Source organism: Oryctolagus cuniculus, chromosome 1 (assembly GCF_964237555.1).
Source record: "Oryctolagus cuniculus chromosome 1, mOryCun1.1, whole genome shotgun sequence".
Lineage (NCBI taxonomy): Eukaryota > Metazoa > Chordata > Mammalia > Lagomorpha > Leporidae > Oryctolagus > Oryctolagus cuniculus.
The window spans coordinates 47,928,917-47,947,909 of NC_091432.1; the positions used below are offsets into that span (position 1 = coordinate 47,928,917).

The 18,993-nt window shown below is 45.5% G+C and overlaps 1 protein-coding gene across 1 annotated transcript in view; it reads left to right on the top strand.

Moving 5' to 3' along the window:
* The window catches only part of TSG101 (tumor susceptibility 101), a 44,931-nt gene extending 32,129 nt beyond the window's left edge, over positions 1–12,802 (top strand). Inside the window, exons 8-10 of the mRNA XM_002721366.5 lie at positions 8,071–8,273; positions 11,152–11,391; positions 12,467–12,802. Of these exons, the coding sequence (XP_002721412.1) occupies positions 8,071–8,273; positions 11,152–11,391; positions 12,467–12,556 (533 nt within the window). The 3' untranslated portion in view covers positions 12,557–12,802. The remainder of the gene's footprint in view (positions 1–8,070; positions 8,274–11,151; positions 11,392–12,466) is intronic.
* Positions 12,803–18,993: the final 6,191 nt, after the last annotated feature.

An 18,993-nucleotide genomic window follows, 5' to 3' on the forward strand; every position in this document is an offset into this window, starting at 1 on the left:
GTCAGTTCTTGTCTGGTGAAGTCCTCTGAGGTGCATCACATCATGATGGATGACAGTGGTGGAAGCACAGTGTTTGGAAGGGGCCAGGCTTAGGCATTTATAATGACCCTCTCAGAGCAGGTGTTTGGCACGGCAGTTTTGTTTTTGTTTTTTTTTTTTATTAAAATTTTTTTTGGTAAAGATTTATTTATTTGAAAGGCAGAGTTACAGAGAGGCAGAGAGAGACAGGGAAAGAGAGAGAGAGAAAGAGAAAGAGAGATGTATCTTCCATCCACTGGTTCACTCCCCAATTGGCATCAACGGCTGGAGCTGCACTGATACAAAGCCAGGAACCAGGAGTTTCTTCCGGGTATCCCACACGGGTGTAGGGTCCCAAGCACTTGAGCCATCTTCTGCTTTCCCAGGCCATAGCAGAGAACTGGATTGGAAGGGGAGTAGTTGAGACTAGAACTGGCACCCATATGGGATGCTGGTGCCACAGGCAGAGGATTAACCTACTGCACCACAGTGCTGGCCCCTCTACCTTTTTTAAAAAAAGATTTATTCACTTATTTGCGGCATCCTGGTGGGATGCCAGCACTGCAGGAGGCAGGTTTACCTGCTTTGCAGCAGCACCGACCCCAACCCTGGCACAGCTGTTTTGATGCCACCTGAGACATCTGCATCCCATGTTGGAGTGCCTGGTTCAAATCCCAGCTCCTCCACTTCTGATCCAGCTTCCTGTTAATGCTCACTCAGGGAGGTAGCAGGTTTTGATTCAAGTACTTGGGTTTCTGCCACCCATGCGGGAGACCCAGATTGAGTTCTGGACTCCTGGCTTGAGCCTGGCCCACCCTTGGGTGTTTGTGGTTACTTGGGGAGTGAGTGAGTAGATGATAGATCTCCATGTCTGCCTTTCAAATAAAGTGAAAAGAAATTAAAAAAAAAAAAAAAAACCTGTTGCAAGAACTACCAAGGGATACATGAGAAATCTCTTACCCCTAAGGACTTCCCAGTAGCCCTTACCTCTTAAAGGTTCTACTCTCATCTCATTTTGTAGCTTTTTGGTAACTTAGTTTCCTCCCTAACCAGACTGAATACCAACCCATCATAAGATCCGGAGCTCATCAGAGAATTGACTAAGCAGTGAATTTAGCATTGCATAATGACAGTATGTGGCCTGTTTATTTTCAGAAAGTATAAACTTCCTGGTTTTTTTTTGTTTGTTTGTTTGTTTGTTTTTTTTTTAGGATTTGCTTATTTATTTGAAAGGCAGAGTTAAGAGACGGAGAGGGGTCTTCCATCTGCTGGTTCACTTCCCAGTTGGCCACAACAGCCGGATCTGTGCCCTTCTGAAGCCAGGAGCTTCTTCCAGGTCTTCCATGCAGGTGCAGGGGCCCAAGGACTTGGGCCATCTTGTACTGCTTTACCAGGCCATAGCAGAGAGCTGCATCAGAAATGGAGCAGCCAGGACTTGAACTGGCGCCCATATGGGATGCTGGCACTGCAGGTGGTGGCTTTACCCACTGTGCTACAGCACCAGCCCTGGCTATAATCATTTTAAAAATAAAAACCAACCACAAACATGAGGCAATAACCGTAGATTTTACCCCATCCCTTATTTCCTGAAAAGCCTTTATTATTGTTGCTATAAATAAATGCCCAAGACTCACTCAGGGTCCATGGGGGATTGTCCAGGCCTTCATCCCTCTGCTAAGGCTTGTGATGGCTTTCTTTAGACCTTTTCTTATTTATCGTGGTTATAGGAACTTTCTAGAACTTAAGCAAAGAGCACTACTTTGATAGTGTTTACAATAAATTGAGGTTACTGATTATTTTGGGAGAAAAGTTCTGTAGCCTGCACAGAGGCTGCAGTACTGTTAGTGCTTACATATTTGTAGACTATACACCAAAGCCTTCGGTAAGCCGCAGAATGAAGTTTCTAGGTATACAATTAATCACTCCTACCCGAGTGCGGATTCTGTTGCTCACATCATTGTTTGAAATGTCTTTCCTACTTTAGAGATCAGAAATCAACCTGGTTTTTGTTTTTATTCTCAAAGGAAATAACCTTCACATGGACTTCACCTCTGAGTAGATGTTCAGTAAGTTACTGTTTGGGATTACCTGGAGTAGTTCCTCCTTATCCAGTTTCAGTTACCTGCAGTCAACTCCAAAAATACATATATGTGCCTTGACTTTCAAGGAAGATCATGTTTACTTTTATGGTCCGCTGCTATAATTAGCTATATTGCTAATCATCTGTCTAATTGATAAATGTATCATAAATATGGATGTATAGGAAAAACATATAGGGTCACCACCATCCGCAGTTTTAGATGTGCACTGGCAATCTTGGAACATATGCCCCATGGAGCAGGAGAGACAAGCACAAACGCCAGACCAGAGACTGGTACAGGGACCTGAGCAAGTAAACGTTCTAGATAAATGATTCATTTTTGCTGGTGAAGGGTGAGATCAGAAAAGTTACTTTTTAGTTATATTTTACTTTGGGGTTATCATGGATTCTCTAATATAAAATAACTCCTCTTTGAGCTATGGGAAGTGAACATCAGTAAATACTGTTAGGAAATAAATGAAACTTGATATTTTAAGTGTTTAAAGATACCAATATGATTATTAACTGAGTTATCAGATCCATTGGTTAGAGTGTTAGTTTCCTAATACTAAAAAATAACATCATCTTTCCTATGGATTAAGACTGGTGATATGGCACTGGTATTGTGGTGTAGAGGGCAAAGCCACCGCCTGCAGCACCAGCATCCTATGTGGGTGCCAGTTCATGTCCTGGTTGCTCCACTTGCAATCCAACTCCCTGCTAATGGCCTGGGAAAAGCAGTGGAGGATGGCCTAAGTGTGTGGGCCCCTACAACACACAAGGGAGACTCAGATGAAGCTCCTGGCTCCTGACTTTGGCCTGGCCCAGTGCTGACCATTGCAGCCATCTGGGAAGTGAACTAGTAGATGGAAGACCTCTCTCTTCCGTCACGCCCTCTAACTCTTTCAAATAAATCAGTCAGTCTTAAAAAAAAAATAGATTGGTGATCCATCCATCTTACCTGACATTTAGAGGAGGTTTTGCTTAGGTTTGTTTCTGTGTTATTTCAGTAGCTAATTTGGAATTAAATGGACACCTCTGAAATCTGACTCCTTGGGTAAAGGTCAGTGTGGGTGGATATCGGGTATGGCAGTGTGCCATGCTCTTCTCATCCAAGCCTTGTTTAGCCCATGAGGAAAATATTAAAAACTTCTCATAAGATGTTTGAGGGAGAAAAAATCTGAATAGTGATTGAGAAGTAGATGACACTCTCCCATCAGATATTTTTTTCTTGTTTATACATAAGCAATCTCCAGCTCTTATCACATTTTGAACTTTAATGGGTTTTTATTTTTCTGATTTTGAAAATCGCTGGCATGTTTTTACTCTTAGTTCACATCTTTATTACAGTTCTTTTCAGAAAGTTATAGGATTTAAAATAAGCTTAGATAGACTTTATAATCAGGTTTGCATGTGAAGGAGGTAGCAGTGGGTCTGATCTTGGCATTTCTAGCCACCTCATGTGAACTCTGCCATTTGTAGGCCAGGCAACTGCTGCCTGTCTTGGTTCCCATCTTAAATGTTAATCGCTGTGCCTGGAGAGTCTTAGGAAGGACATACTTGGTGCTATATGGTAGCATTTGCCTTAACATATTTTATAAGGGAAACAATATAAATGCTGGGATTTAAGTGTTTATTTTTAAAATTAATGATTAGAAGATTAAGCATCCATATAACTTGATCCATCAGGCCATACATAATAAGTTGTGTGTGAAAAGTCCAAATTAGTTAGGAAGAGACCCTTAAGCCTTTATGAATTCAGATAAGTGGAATACTATCTCAGCATGCTATTAACCACACATTTGAACACATAATCCTACTCCTGGCATTTGGATACTGATCTCTAGAAGGATGTCTTTCCTCAGGAAAACCATTAACAAATTTCAGGTTGGTTATAATAAGTGCGTTAACAAATTTTTAAATTCCATTGCTAATGTGTTACTCTAAAATGGGGACTTAACAAGATAGCATCTTTACTAGTCATTTCATAAATCACTGGGCACAGAATTTTAAATTATACTTTGTGGAAATGAGCTTTTAAGAATTTGAAAGACAGATCTTCCATCTGTCTCTCTTCCATCTGGTTCACTCCCAGGTGGCTGCAACAGCCAGGGTTGAGCCAGGCTGAAGCCAGGAGCTTCATCCAGGTCTCCCACTGGGTGGCAGAGGCCAGACACTTGGGCCATCTTCTGCTGCTTTCCCCAGGCCATTAGCAAGGAGCTGAATCAGAATCAGAGTTGCTGGGACACGAACTGGCACCCATATGAGATGCTGGAAATCAACCTTTTTTCTTTCTTTTGCTGTCTTTCAAGGACTTCAGTAGTGCAGTATTAAGAGATTTTTATTTTGGCCAAATTTGTCCAAAGGATCAAACAGACAAGTCTCAGTCATAATGAGCCTGTGAAAGTATCTCGTAAAATAGAGCTCTGTGATTTACTTCATTCTGTATGGTTAGCAGATGAGTAAAGATGTGTTACTTTTCACACATCCTCATTTAAAGAATGAGTTTCTGTGCAAATTGCCATGAATGACAAGCCCAGCCTCACTTCTAATCACCAGATGCAAGTTTAGAGGGTTCCCAAGACCACCCTCAGATTCTGTAATGATCAAGACAGACTTTGAGAACTTACTGAAAGCTTTGTACTCACAGTTAGGGCTTACTACAGCAAAAGAATACAGATTAAAATCAGATAAGGAATGAGGGATTAGGGATTAGGAGGATGCAAGTTCAGAGCTTCTAGTTATCTTCTCCTAGAGTGAGTTTGTGAACACTGTCAACTCTTCCCAGCAGTGATGTGCGTGTTGCACAGAGTATTGCCAACTAAGGAAGCGCATGTTGTGGGCTGGTCATACAGTTATGGTGACTGCCCATGTGGCCGACCTTTAGGACTGCCAGAGATTGCCCTAAAAAACATGGACAAAATCTAGACCTGTGCTTAAGGTAGAGTTAATTCTTGACTGCACAGAACCAAATCTGGGAAGTATTTTGTTTTGAAATTAAGAAAACTCAACAAAAGATATGCCAAAATTTCCTGCCTGATACTGTAATGTAATATGTGAAAGATAACACTGGCTGTTAGAGAAGATATAATTTTATTTGAAAGGCAGTCAGAGAAGGTCTTCCATCCATCTATTGGTTCACTCCACAAATGGCCTCAATGGTCGGGGAGGGCCAAGCTAAAGCCAGGAGCCAAGAGCTTCTGGGTCTTCCACATGGGTACATGGGCCCATGCACTTGGGCCATCTTCTGTTGCTTTCCCAGGCTCATTAGCAGGGAGCTGATCAGAAGTGGAGCAGCTGGGACTCAAACCAGTGCCTGTATGGGATGCCTGCACTGCAGACAGTGGCTTAACCTGCTACACCACAATGCTGGCCCCAAAGAAGATGTAATACGTAGTCCAACTTGTATTGTTTCATTAAAACAGTCTCAAAATGTATTGTATTTTTATAAATCAGTTTAGACCTCTTTGGCATTCTTGTTCCAAAGAAAACAATGGAAAGCCCTCACTGTACTTTCTTCTGTGATGATGTTCCAAGGATCCTGCCTCCGTAGGAAGATGGTGATCCAGAAGGGATGGGAAGGATTGAGGTTTGTATTGTGGCAGATGAAGCCTCTGGAGTTGGAAGTCCTGGGGATCTGGCAGGATATGAATCAGGCTGCATTGGCCAGGAGACTGTCCGCAGAGATACACCAGCTGGCTGAGGGAGAGGCTAGGGGAGGTGCTCACTGCGAACGGGGTGGTAGAGAGGTCACAAGCACCAGGAGGCGTGAGGGGAGAGGAGTGGAGGAATCCAGTGAGGCTGTTGGTCGTCCTCGTGTCTGACCTGTAAGGAAAGAGAATGAATGCCAGAGGAAACCAGCGTCAGAGGGGCAGTGAGGTTAGAGCTGATGGCAGTGGCTGGTAAAGTGATGAAAACGCTTTGGAAGTTAGGTACTAAGCTGGGTGTATATCCTCGGGGAAATGTGATCACCCTCTAGCTCTGCAGCTCTGAAACCAGATTCCAGGCTGCCTGAAAGAACTAACACTTCCATTTCTCAAATGTGAATAAAGTGAAATACCTTTGTAAAATCAGGAGTAAATTCTGACAAAGCATATACTATATGAATGTGTATATTTATTTTTTTATTTTTGACAGGCAGAGTGGATAGAGAGAAAGAGAGAAAGGTCTTCCTTTTGCCGTTGGTTCACCCTCCAATGGCCGCCACGGCTGGTGCGCTGCAGCCAGTGCACCGCGCTGATCCAAAGCCAGGAGCCAGGTGCTTCTCCTGGTCTCCCATGGGGTGCAGGGCCCAAGCACTTGGGCCATCCTCCACTGCACTCCCTGGCCACAGCAGAGAGCTGGCCTGGAAGAGGGGCAACCAGGACAGAATCCGGCACCCTGACCGGGACTAGAACCCAGTGTGCCGGCGCCGCAGGTGGAGGATTAGCCTATTGAGGCGCAGCGCCGGCCTACTGCATGGATCTCTTATAGAGACAGAGTACCTTGGCACCAGGGAGAAGTTTGGAGTGGGTGGGACAGGAGTGGTGAGCATTTGAGCATAATTTTGCAAACAAACTAAATGTATTTCCCTAATGAGTGGAACTCGCATCAATTGGTAAAAATTTTCAGTTTACGTAGAAATAACTTATTAGTCTGCACATGGTATTCACTAATCAGACATAGTTGATAAGTTTATCAATGTATGCATCTTATACAATTGCTAATTTAGGACCATAACTAATCAGTGTTGACAGACATAAAGAGATGTATACTTTTGTTAAAGAGAATTACTTTTTGAGTATCTGAGAAGTCAGTTCATTGAAGTATGCAAGAAAATTACCTAAGATGCTGACTAGAAAGACATTTGAAAGAATAGTTAAAAGTTTTTCAGCTGTTGAGTGTTTTAGATGTCATTCTCTTGCTCATCTGTTCTATCCTGTTCTTTTGTTAAGCAGTAAAGGAAAAGAGGAGCCTTGTTAACCTGCATATTGCTTTAGGGAGAATGCCCATTCTGGTCTTTGTCCTGTCTCAGCTTAGCAGTGGAGCTTGAGAATGATTTGATTTGAATCAAATATTGTCCCTTGGTTATCACATTGTCCCATTTGCTGGAGACTAATAATCTATAGAGGCAAAGTTCTACCTCATTAAGACAGTAGCAGATTGTTTAGGTTATACATAAGGAAAGCAGGTAAATACAGAGTACTAGTAATTATTTTAAGATTTATTTATTTGAAAGGCAAAGTTGCACACAGAGAGAAAGAAATCTTCCATCCACTGGTTCACTCCCCAGATGACCACAACAGCTGGAGCTGTGTGAATCCGAAGCCAGGAACAACTTCTGGGTCTCCCACACAGGTGCAGGGGCCCAAGGACTTGGGCCATCTCTACTGCTTTCCCAAGCCATAGCAAAGAGCTGGATCAGAAGTGGAGCAGCTGGGACTCAAACCAGTGCCAATATAGGATGCCAGCATTGCAGGCGCCGGCCCCACTAGTAATTCTCTAGCAGGGTGGGTGTTGTGGTGCAGCTGGTTGAGCCACTGCTAGGGACACCCACATCCCACATCGGGGGTGCCTGGGATCAAGTACCACCTCTGGTTCCAATCTCCAATTCACCTGCGAGGCAGCAGAGAATGGCCTAAATACTTGGCCAAGCCAAGTGGGAGACCCAGATGGAGTTCCTGGCTCTTGACTTTCACCTGGCCTTTCCTTGGCTGTTGCAGGCATTTGAGGATTGAACTTCAACCAGCAGGTGGAAGTGCTCATTCTCTCTCCCTTCCCCCCAAATAAATGCTTTTAAAAAAAAAAAGTAATCCCTTCTAAGGATAGTAGTTCTGAATCAACTGGAATTTGTTTGATGCAGTTGTGACATTTACATTTTTTTCCTCCCATTTTGAAAGCATTAGCTTGTATGTTGTCCTGTGTTCAAAGATTCCTGTGAGACACACAGAGGTTAGGAAGCAAGCAATGAGTTGTGCCTCTGTCTCCTGCAGGCCCTAGCAGGGATGGCACAATCAGCGAGGACACCATCCGAGCCTCTCTCATCTCAGCGGTCAGTGACAAGCTGAGATGGCGGATGAAAGAAGAGATGGATCGCGCCCAGGCAGAGCTCAATGCTCTGAAAAGAACAGAGGAAGATCTGAAAAAAGGCCACCAGAAACTGGAAGAGATGGTTACCCGCTTAGATCAAGAAGTTGTAAGTAACTCATCGAAGATTTCCGACTTTTGGATTGAATTATAGCCATGACACAGTGTTCTATATGTACCCTGGGTGTCGTGGATTTAAGTAAGGATTCAGAAGATTTAACAGATTGGACTTCTTTTAATATAACTTCTCTATACCATTGTTAGAAATGGAGCCCAAGTTTGGCATTTGAGAAGTGAGTGATAAGCTTTAACACTTTTTGCTTGCACATATTTACCCTTAGGCAGTATTATTTTAACCCAAAGAAGGACTATTTGAATGCTTGATGTTACCAGGAAATACAAATTTCAGAAAATTTTTAGACTTTTTAATTTGAAAGGCAGAGTTATGGGACCACATGGGAGGTTAAAGTTTCTGTTGGCAGGATCTGCATCTTACATGACACCAATTCAAGTCCTGGCTGCTCCACTTCCCATCCAGCTCTCCGTTATGGCCTAGGAAAGCAGTGGAAGATGGTCCAAGTCCCTAGGCCCCTCTCTCACATAGGGGTCACCACACAGACCCCGGGAGCCAGGTGAAAGCAGGCCAGAGGCGAGCAGCCTGCAGAATCATTTATTTCAGTTGGTACAGCTCATATAGCCAAGGCAGCCAATCCGGTCAAGGGGTGGTCTGTGCCCTAACCAATCACGGCCTGTTGCCAGGCAGTTTCTGTTGCCAGTGGCCATCTTGGCATGGCCTTCTCATTTTACCACACCCCTGCACCCACGTGGGAGACCTGGAAGAAGCTCCTGGCTCTGGCCATTGTGGCCACCTAGGGAGAGAACCAGCAGATGGAAGTTTGCTCTCTATCTCTGCCTTTCAAATAAATAAAAAATGTTTAAAAAGAATATGAAAGGGTTAGAGAGAGAGACTGACCTCCCATCTGCTGGTTCACTCACAAATTGCTGTAATGGCCAGAGCTGGGTCAGGCTGAAACCAGGAGCTTCTTCCAGGTCTCCCATGTGGGTGCAAGAGCCCAAGCAGCTGGGCCATCTTCCACTGCTTTCCCAGGCCATTGGCAGGGAGTTGGATCAGAAGTGGAGCAGTGGGCCTTCCCTGGCCCTCTGTTCAAGCTATTTTTAAAAGTATCTGCCTCAAACCTTCTAACTTGATTAAGAGCCTCATATAAACATTGTATATGCTTTCCTGTGTTTATCTTCGCTTACTGATGAAATAGAGGCACTAGCATAATTTATACCAGGCTCATGCCACACTTTTCAACCACATGAGGGAGAATTTCAGTACATTTTTTAAAAGATTTATTTATTTGAAAGAGTTACAGAGAGAGGTCTTCCATCTGCTGGTTCACTCCCTAGATGGCTGCAATGGCCAGAGCTGTGCCAATCCAAAGCCAGGAGCTTTTTCTGGGTCTCCCACACAGGTGCAGGGGCCCAAGGACTTGGGCCATCTTCTGCTTTCCCAGGCCATAGCAGAGAGCTGAATCGGAAGTGGAGCAGCCGGGACTCAAACCGGTGCACATATGGGATGCTGGCACTTCAGGCTAGGGCTTTAACCTGCTGTACCACAGCACCGGCCCCAGTAAATTCTTTTTAAGGTTTGATTGATTTAAAAGGCAGAGTTGGGGGGGGGGGCGCTAGCGTTATGGTGTAGCAGGTTAAGTTGTCGCCCACAATACTGACATCCCATATGGGTGTCAGTTCGAGTCTGGGCTGCTCTGCTTCCCACCCAGCTCCCTGCTAATGTGCCTGGCTCAAGCGTTTCAGGACCCCTGCACCCACATGGAAGACCCAGAAGAAGCTCTTGGCATTTGGGGAGTGAACCAGTGGATGTAAACGCTCTCAAATTCTGCCTTTCAAATAAATAAAATCTAGAAGACCTTCCATCCTCTGGTTCACTCTCCCAAATGGCCACACAGCTGGTACAGGTCTAACCAAAAATAGTAGCTCCATGTGGGTCTCGCACATAGGTGGCAGGGGTCCACACACTCAGACCATCTGCTGCTGCTTTCCCAGGTGCATGAGCAGGAAGCTGGTTTCTAACTGGTACACCAACTCAAGAAACTGCTGTTGGCAGGTGGTATCTTAAACACTGGAGCTGGTATTGGGGGCAGTGGATTATCTTTGATAAAAGCATAAAGGTTAGGGCCGGCTGGCACTGTGGCGTAGCAGGTAAGGCTGCCATCTGCAATGCTGGCATCCCATATGGGCACTGGTTTGAGTCCCAGCTGCTCCACTTCTGATCTAGCTCTCAGCTATGGCCTGGGGGAGCAGAATGTGGCCCAAGTCCTTGGACCCCTGCACTCATGTGGAAAGACCTGGAGGAAGCTCCTGGCTTCGGATCAACACAGCCCCAGCCATTGCGGCCAGTCGGGGAGTGAACCAGCGGATGAAGACCTCGCTCTGTGCCTCTGCCTCTCTGTAACTCTGCCTTTCAAATAAATAAATCTTAAAAAAAAAATTAAAATAAAGGGTTAAAGTTCAAGGGCTTTGAGAAAGTGATTTGTATGTACATATAGTGCCTGTACATAAAAGTTCTAGTATGTAAACAGCTCAACAGCCAGCTGTTTTCAGAATTTTAGGAAAGGGATACCACAGGTCACCACCCACAGTATTTTATCACTACAGTGAAGTGCTGGGAGCTCTGTACACTGACTCCTCTGCACTGACTGGGGGAAGCTACTCCTCTGTGGCAAATGCCCACTTTGGAGGAAAAACCTCTTTTCGAATGTTCTATGTAGAGAGGAATGTCCTGATGGCTCGGAGTGCTCAGCTCAGGGTGATTCCATGTTTCAGGCAACATTAGGTCACACCCTCCCTCTACCGTGAACCACTGTGTTACTGGAGACATTAACCTCATCCTGAGTTGTTTATACTGATGTACACATGAAGCAGTGTTTAAAGTCATCATACTTGGACTGTTCTGTTTTCAGGCTGAGGTTGATAAAAACATAGAACTTTTGAAAAAGAAGGATGAAGAACTCAGTTCTGCTCTGGAGAAAATGGAAAATCAATCTGAAAACAATGATATTGATGAAGTTATCATTCCCACAGCCCCACTATACAAACAGATCCTAAATCTGTACGCAGAGGAAAATGCAATTGAAGACACTATCTTTTACCTGGGAGAAGCCTTGAGGCGAGGAGTGATAGACCTGGATGTCTTCCTGAAGGTATGTCCTCCTCGCTCTGCTTTCCAGGATGTGGAACTCGGGTTCTAGGGGCCCCGATTTTGAGAAGCACAAACCAGAGAGGCTTCTCCGTGGGGTGGGTTTAGAGCCCTCACCTACCGAAAGAGAACATGTGGCGAGTATGGCTGGGAGCAGTGCTATGGGTCAGTCTGAGTGGGAGAAGTAGGCTGGTGGCTGCGTTGCTCCCCACCCCACTACTACCACGCAGCATCAAGGTAAACATTTTTCTCTTGACTCCTGTGCCTGGGTAGATCAGGAAGAAGTGCAAGTCAGATCCCTTGGTTCACTGAGGTCATCCCACCCCCAGTTTTTGGATTTCCCCAAAATCCAAACAACCTTTCAACATGGTAGACAATCCTTTCAAATTGAAGGTTCTCTCAAGCTCAGTGCTGTTGTACAGACATGAATATCTATTAAGCCAAATGTGGTTATTGCTGTCTGTTGGCCGATGGAGAATATGGTTTTAGAAATAATAGCTGCTCTGGTTATTTAACCCAGCTGCCCTTGGCACCTCAGAATTCATGCAAGGCTGATCAGATCACTTGCTGGTCTTGCCTAGCTCATCTGTCTCCCTGGGGTTGGGTGGCCAGCCCCTCTTCTTGGACCTGATGCAAGCACATAAATGATGAGGCATAAAGCAGAGACCCAGAGAAGCATCTCTGTACACTGGCTCCTGCGTGGGTGGCATCGCCTAAAGGATGCGCAGGAAGAGGCAGGCTGTGGACTAGGGACAAAAGCTGTCCTTCCCCCTCTTCTAGCCCAGTGGAGACCGTCATAGCTGTGCACGCTATTTGGGAATTTTTATTTCCTGGCATCTTGTTTGCCTCAAGGTGTAGGCCAGATCCTGCAGTAGTAAGGTGTAGGACGACCCACCTCTAACACCTTCTGCTAGCATCAGTGTGTGTGTGTTGGGGGGGGGGGGGTTGACAAAAGTTCTGTGTAAAGAGCTGTTGCTTCCAAGTGAAGCCTGAAGCTGCCTGCGTTATAACTGTTTGCTGCTTCCTGCCCGATCTGGGTCAGAGCCATTCTAAACTACTGCAACTTCTTCCCCTCCCAGCACGTACGGCTCCTGTCCCGTAAACAGTTCCAGCTGAGGGCACTAATGCAAAAAGCAAGAAAGACTGCCGGTCTCAGTGACCTGTACTGACTTCTGATACCAGCTGGAGAGCGCTCTTCCTAAGACATTCTTTTCTTCTCTTCCTTTCTCTTATCGGTAGGTGCCCGAAATAAGTTATTGCAGTTTATCATTCAAGTGTAAAATATTTTGAATCAATAATATATTTTCTGTTTTCTTTTGGTAAAGACTGGCTTTTATTAATGCACTTTCTATCCTCTGTAAACTTTTTGTGCTGAATGTTGGGACTGACCATGCTAAATAAAACTTGTTGCATAATTTTTCTTCTTTATTGATCATGGAACCTTAAGAAGCCCAGCTTTTCACTTAGAGTACAACTTGTATTATAAAGTGCAGTTTAGTATTCTATAGAACACAAAGTGAATTCTACTTACCATGGGATATGCCACCTAGAAATGTAGAGGTAAATATTTTAAATTGAACAAGTTGAGTGACCTTTTCCCGAGGAAGGCCCAGGGTAGAGACCTCCTCCAGGCCTGACGCAATGGTTACTACTTTCATCAAGTAGGAAGGAGCACTGTAGCAGGTACCTTGCCACACACCTGAGAATTTTAGGCGAGACAGCCTGGCCATGATTGCGGACAGAACCGCGTACCTGCTTCTTACTGCCAGTGGAAGTTCCATCTTCAAGATGAGGGACCTTGTAGGCAAGTGAGCTCGTCTGGAAGTTCTCTATCAGAATCTAGAAGGCTGACAAGGTTACAGAGAAAAAGGGCAACCAGCACAAACAACTCAGCCTCCATTCTTGGAAAAGTAAAACCAGCAAGGTTTTATTTAGTGTTAGTGTAAAAAAAATAGGTAAGTTTTAATACTGTAGAGGAAGTTACTTTTAATAGCATGTAAATGAACATAAGTATACAATATTCTACTGGTCAAAATAATTACCATGTTACTAATGAAAACCAAATTTCTGTAACACAAACATTTTTTTTGGCTATATCGTGTCTCTCCCATTATATGTAAATGAGGTCTTTTAAAAAGTTCATGGAAAATGCATATTATGCAAACACCACATGGATTTCCAAATTTTGCACCAAAATAAACTTAATTCTGTTTTCCATGAACTTTTTGAAGTACCTGCATGTATACACACATGCATACAAGTATTGCTACAGCAGAGGTACTGAGAGCAGTGCCCATGATGTAGTCATGTAGGTATTGCAAGAATGCATCACAGCATCTGGATGCCAGAACCACTGGAGAGGCAGGGGGTGTGGCACACTGGATTAACTTACCTCTGCTCCCCATATCGGGGTGCTGCTTGGAGTCCCAAAAAGCAGCAATGACGACCTGGCTGGAGCCAAGTTTCTGGCTCTTGGCCCAGGCCCAGCCCCTTGCAGCCATTTGGGCAGTGAACCAGCAGATGGAAGATCTGTGTGTGTGGGATTCAAATAAGTAAATCTTTGGAAAGATAACACTGGAGGGATAAGTGCTAGATAGGACAGCCACTGTCCTCCCTTCTATCAGCTTTTTAAATGTTTGCCACACACAGTCCCATAACTGCTACCTTCAGTGTAATATCAGGTGGTGGCTTTAGCATCTGTTGGGGTCCACCATCATTTTCCAATCTTCCTTGCCCTCAAGCCATTTCATACCAAGGAACCACTTAAAAATTCCTTTGACTTTATTCTCAGTGATGTATATTTGCATCTTGTTGTAACCTCTCCAAATTCTGATGAGCAGAAGGATCTCACCTTAGGAGACTGCTAGTTTAATGCTGCTTTGCTCAGTCCCTTCATTGGAAATAACAAACAGTGAGAAACAATTCCAAATATAGCAAGATCTGCCCATGATGTGACCCTAGATACGCTACAGTCTGCCCAGTGATACTGGAGAGTTGCAGAGTTAGTTCATTGTAGGAAAAAAAGAAAACTTTATAGCTAAAATATGAGAAAGGACAAAGGTCTACAAAGATAGGTCTCTTCCTCTCCACCCACTCCCTGTTTAGCAGCAAAGAACGGAATTTGGGAAGAGAGGTGCTTTTACAAGATCAACCCCCAAAATAACCCTCAAAAATGTTACCAGGGCCTGCCTTGGGGACGGTGGCTTAGCCAAGGCTGCCAGCATCCCTTACCACGGTGTTAGTTTGAGTCTTGGCGCTTCTAGAGCTCCCTGCTAACAGGCCTAGGAAAGCAGCAGATGACTCCAGTGCTTGGGTCCCTGCAGGCCTGGATGGAATGCCTGGTGGCTGGTGCAGCCACTGGGGGAGTGGAGCAGCAGATGGAAGATCTCAGTGTCTATCTCTGCCTTTCAAATAAATCTAGCCAGCGCCACAGCTCACTAGGCTAATCCTCCACCTTGCAGCGCCAGCACACTGGGTTCTAGTCCTGGTTGGGGCACCGGATTCTGTCCCGGTTGCCCCTCTTCCAGGCCAGCTCTCTGCTGTGGCCCGGGAGTGCAGTGGAGGATGGCCCAGGTGCTTGGGCCCTGCACCCCATGGGAGACCAGGAGAAGCACCTGGCTCTTGGCTTCAGATCAGCGTGATGTGCCAGCCGTGGCGGCCATTGGAGGGTGAACCAACGGCAAAAAGGAAGACCTTTCTGTCTCTCACTGTCCACTGTCTGTCAAAAATAAAAAAAAATTTTTTAAATCAAATCTTCTAAAAATTTGAAAGTGTGACAGAGATCTTCCATCTACTGGTTTGTTCTCTACATCACTGCAACAGGGTCGGGGCATGCCAGAGCCCTCCCAGGCCTATTGGCAAGGAACTAGGTCAGCAGCAGAGCAGGACCCAAGCTGGCGCTCCAGTACGAGGCTATGGGGTACTGGTGTCTCGCTGCACTGCAACACTTGGCTCCATCAATTTGAAAAAAAAAAAAATTACCCCTATTTTATGTTAAAGAGTGATTTTTTTCAAACAAGAACATCCTTCCTTATCTACGGTGGAAACTGGATGCACTGTCCTGTCAGCCAGACAGGCTCCCACCCCAAGAAGAGAACTTTTCACTTTAATCTCCGCCACTGCAGAGTCAGTTTGGAAGAAAATATTTGTCATTAAACATCATTTTGTGGCAACCCATCTGAACAGTTGTACCAAACTGAAAGATTTCCATTTCTCCTAGAAATTTCTTACATAAACCAGAGTTAGGAGGGTAAGTTCAGAAACCCAAATAAACTATTAAAAAAACATTGTCGGGGCTGGCGCTGTGGCATAGCTAGTAAAGCCACTGCCTGCAGTGCTGGCATCCCATATGGACGCCGGTTCAAGTCCCGGCTGCTCCACTTCCAATCCAGCTCTGTGTTAAGGCCTGAGAAAGCAGTAGAAGATGGCCCAAGTCCTTGGGCCCCTGCACCCACGTGGGAGACCCAGAGGAAGCTCCTGCCTTCAGATCAGCGCAGCTCTGGCCGTCGCTGTTATCTGGGTAGTGAACCCGCGGATGGAAGACCTCTCTGTTTGCCTCTTTTCTCTGTGTAACTCTTTCAAATAAATAAATCTTTAAAAAGTAAAAATTTGTTGGGTCTGGCACCATGGTACCTGCAGTGCAGCATCCCTTATAGGTGCCAGTTCGAGTCCTGGCTGTTGCTCTTCGGATCCAGCTCTCTGCTAACAGCTTGGGAAAGCAGTGGAAGATGGCCCAATTGCTTGGGTCCCTGCACCCACATGGGAGACCCAGAAGCAGCTCTGGGTTTCAGATTGGATTGGCCCAGCTCCAACATTTGTGGCCATTTGGGGAATGAACCAGTGGATGGAAGACTGTCTCCCTCTGTAACTCTGCCTCTCAAGTCTTTAAAAAAGAAGAAAAAACATTAGTCAACAAATGAGTCCCTACCATGTACTAAACGCTGCATCAGGCCCAGCAGTAAGACAGAACCAGTCCCTGACTGCTTAAGAACCTGTTTTTGTTTTGTTTTGTTTTGTTTTTTTTTAAAAAAAAGGCAAATCGGAGCAGGCACTTTGCCTCGCTGTTAAGATGCCGTGTTCCACACTAGAGTGGATTCAGTTCCCAGCTCTGGCTCCTGACTCCAGCTTCTTGCTGATGCAGACCCTGGGAGGCAGCAGTGATGGCTGCAGTAATTAGGTAACTGACACCCACGGGGGAGATGGATTGAGCCTCCAGCTTCAGCCCCAGCCATTGTGGGCGTTTAGACAGTGAAGGAGAGTCCAAAGCAAGACCAAAAACCAGGGAAAGTAATAAATCCTCAAGTCCCAAGTCCAGTATCTCCTGCACTCCGCAGTGAGAGTTGGGCCTCGCTGGCTGTACACACGTGGCTGCTCCCCGAGACCGCAGACCGCTGCCAGAGCGTTCCTGGGGGTGTGGGGCACACGGCCCTACCTTCCTACCTTCTAGAGTCCCCGCTGGGCGTCCCTCGCCAGGCAGCCTGCCAGGGCTCCAGTGCCTCAGCAAGCCCTGCCTGACCTCTCAACTTTCCTCTGACATTTCCATGTAAACCACCATGACAGCACAGCTCTCATTCTGCACACTTGCAGAATCAGCTCCACACAGATGCCAACACGACCGGGCTGCTGCCAGTATGAGCTGCACCTCAGCCTGCTTCAACCACAGCTGCAGCCTTGGAGCACTCGGGCTGAACGCGCGGAGACAAACTCCGAGACAGTCCTGGGCCCGGGATGGGAGAAGTGCCCAAGATTCCTGAGCGCCCTCAAGGCCTCCAGTCATCTTGCTTCTTTTTAGCCACATTCACCTCTATAGCAAGCAAGCTGGTTGCACACTTGTCTTCCAAACATATTTTGGTTTTTTATTAAAGATTTGCAGCCATTGTGGAAAACAGTATGGAGACAGCCCAGAAATCTGAATACAGATCCACCATACGACCCAGACGTCCCACTTCTGGGAATTTACCAAACAAAATGAAATCTGCATATGAAAGTTATATGTACCCCCCCATGTTCATTGCAGCTCAATTCATAATAGCTAAGATATGGAATCAACCCAGATGTCTATCAACTGATGACTGGATAAAGAAATTATGGTATATTACAGTATGGAGTACTATTCAGCAGTTAAAAAATTAAATCCTGTCTTTTGCAACAAAATAGAAGCAACTAGAAACCATTATACTTAGTAAAATAAGCCAGTCCCAAAAAAACAGACACGATATGTTTTCCCTGCTCTGTGGTAACTGAGTACCTAAATATGATGTATTGGAGTAAAAAGGACATTTAGAGATTCAATGATTGTTTACAGCCCTTGTCTCTGTTGAGGAACAGTGTGTTTTCTCCATACTACTTGTTAAACTCTTAGTTTAGGGTTACCCTTATGAGTACTAAGTGAACTGAAAATAGATCTTTGTAAAAATTCATAGTGGGGTCCCGGTTGCCCCTCTTCCAGGCCAGCTCTCTGCTGTGGCCCGGGAGTGCAGTGGAGGATGGCCCAGGTGCTTGGGCCCTGCACCCCATGGGAGACCAGGAAAAGCACCTGGCTCCTGGCTCCTGCCATCGGATCAGCGCGGTGCGCCGGCCGCAGCGCGCTGGCTGCGGCGGCCATTGGAGGGTGAATCAACGGCAAAGGAAGACCTTTCTCTCTGTCTCTCTCTCTCACTGTCCACTCTGCCTGTCAAAAAAAAAAAAAAAATTCATAGTGGGAACAGGAGAGGAAGAAGGGTAGGATGGGAAGAATCACTCGGTTCCTAAGCTTGTATATGTGAAATACATGAAACTTGTATACCTTAATTTAAAGCACAGAGAGGGATGGACGCGTGCACACACACACACAGCGAGAGGGAGCAGGAGGGTCTTCTATGTACTGTTTCATTCCCCAAATGGCTGCAACAGCCAGGGCTGGGCCAGGACAAAGCCAGGAGCTTCATTGGGGTCTCCCACGTGGGTGTAGGGGCCATCTTCCACTGCTTTTCCAGGCACATTAGCAGGGAGCTGGATCAGAAGTGGAGCAGACAGGACTTGAACAGTGCCCATTTGGGATGCCAGTGTCACAGGCAGCAGCTTTACCCTCTGTGCCACAACAGCAGCCCGCATACTTTTTTAGCTCCATCTGTGGTCAAGTTACAAATCTTACAAATCTTTCTTCAGCTTCTTTCTGCTTCCAGGTGTCACTGTAAATCCCCCTTAACATGGCCAGAGATATACCTGCCACATCCTAAAGGTTTGTCTGTTTTGAAATCTCTTTTGCCAAATAAACTTTTAAGTTCAGCTTTGCACCAAGTCTTAGGGCACAGACACAGGGCAGCCAGGTTCCCCTGTTGTGGTGCCACCATCACAATGAGGACCAAAGCTCCAACACATGACACTTTTGAGGACAAACCACATCCAAACCATAGCAACCCAGAAATGCAAAGATGGTTTAGAAAATCTGTTAACATATTACATGTGAGTTAAAAAAAGATGTGATCATTTTATAGAAAAGACCTAAACCCGTTCAAGGTTAAACAGCAACAACAATGTAGGGATGAAAAGAAACTCTTCTTTAGCCTCAAAAGTCTGTCGGGCAGGAATTATGGCAGGTGGTTAAGCCACCACTTCAGACTCTGTG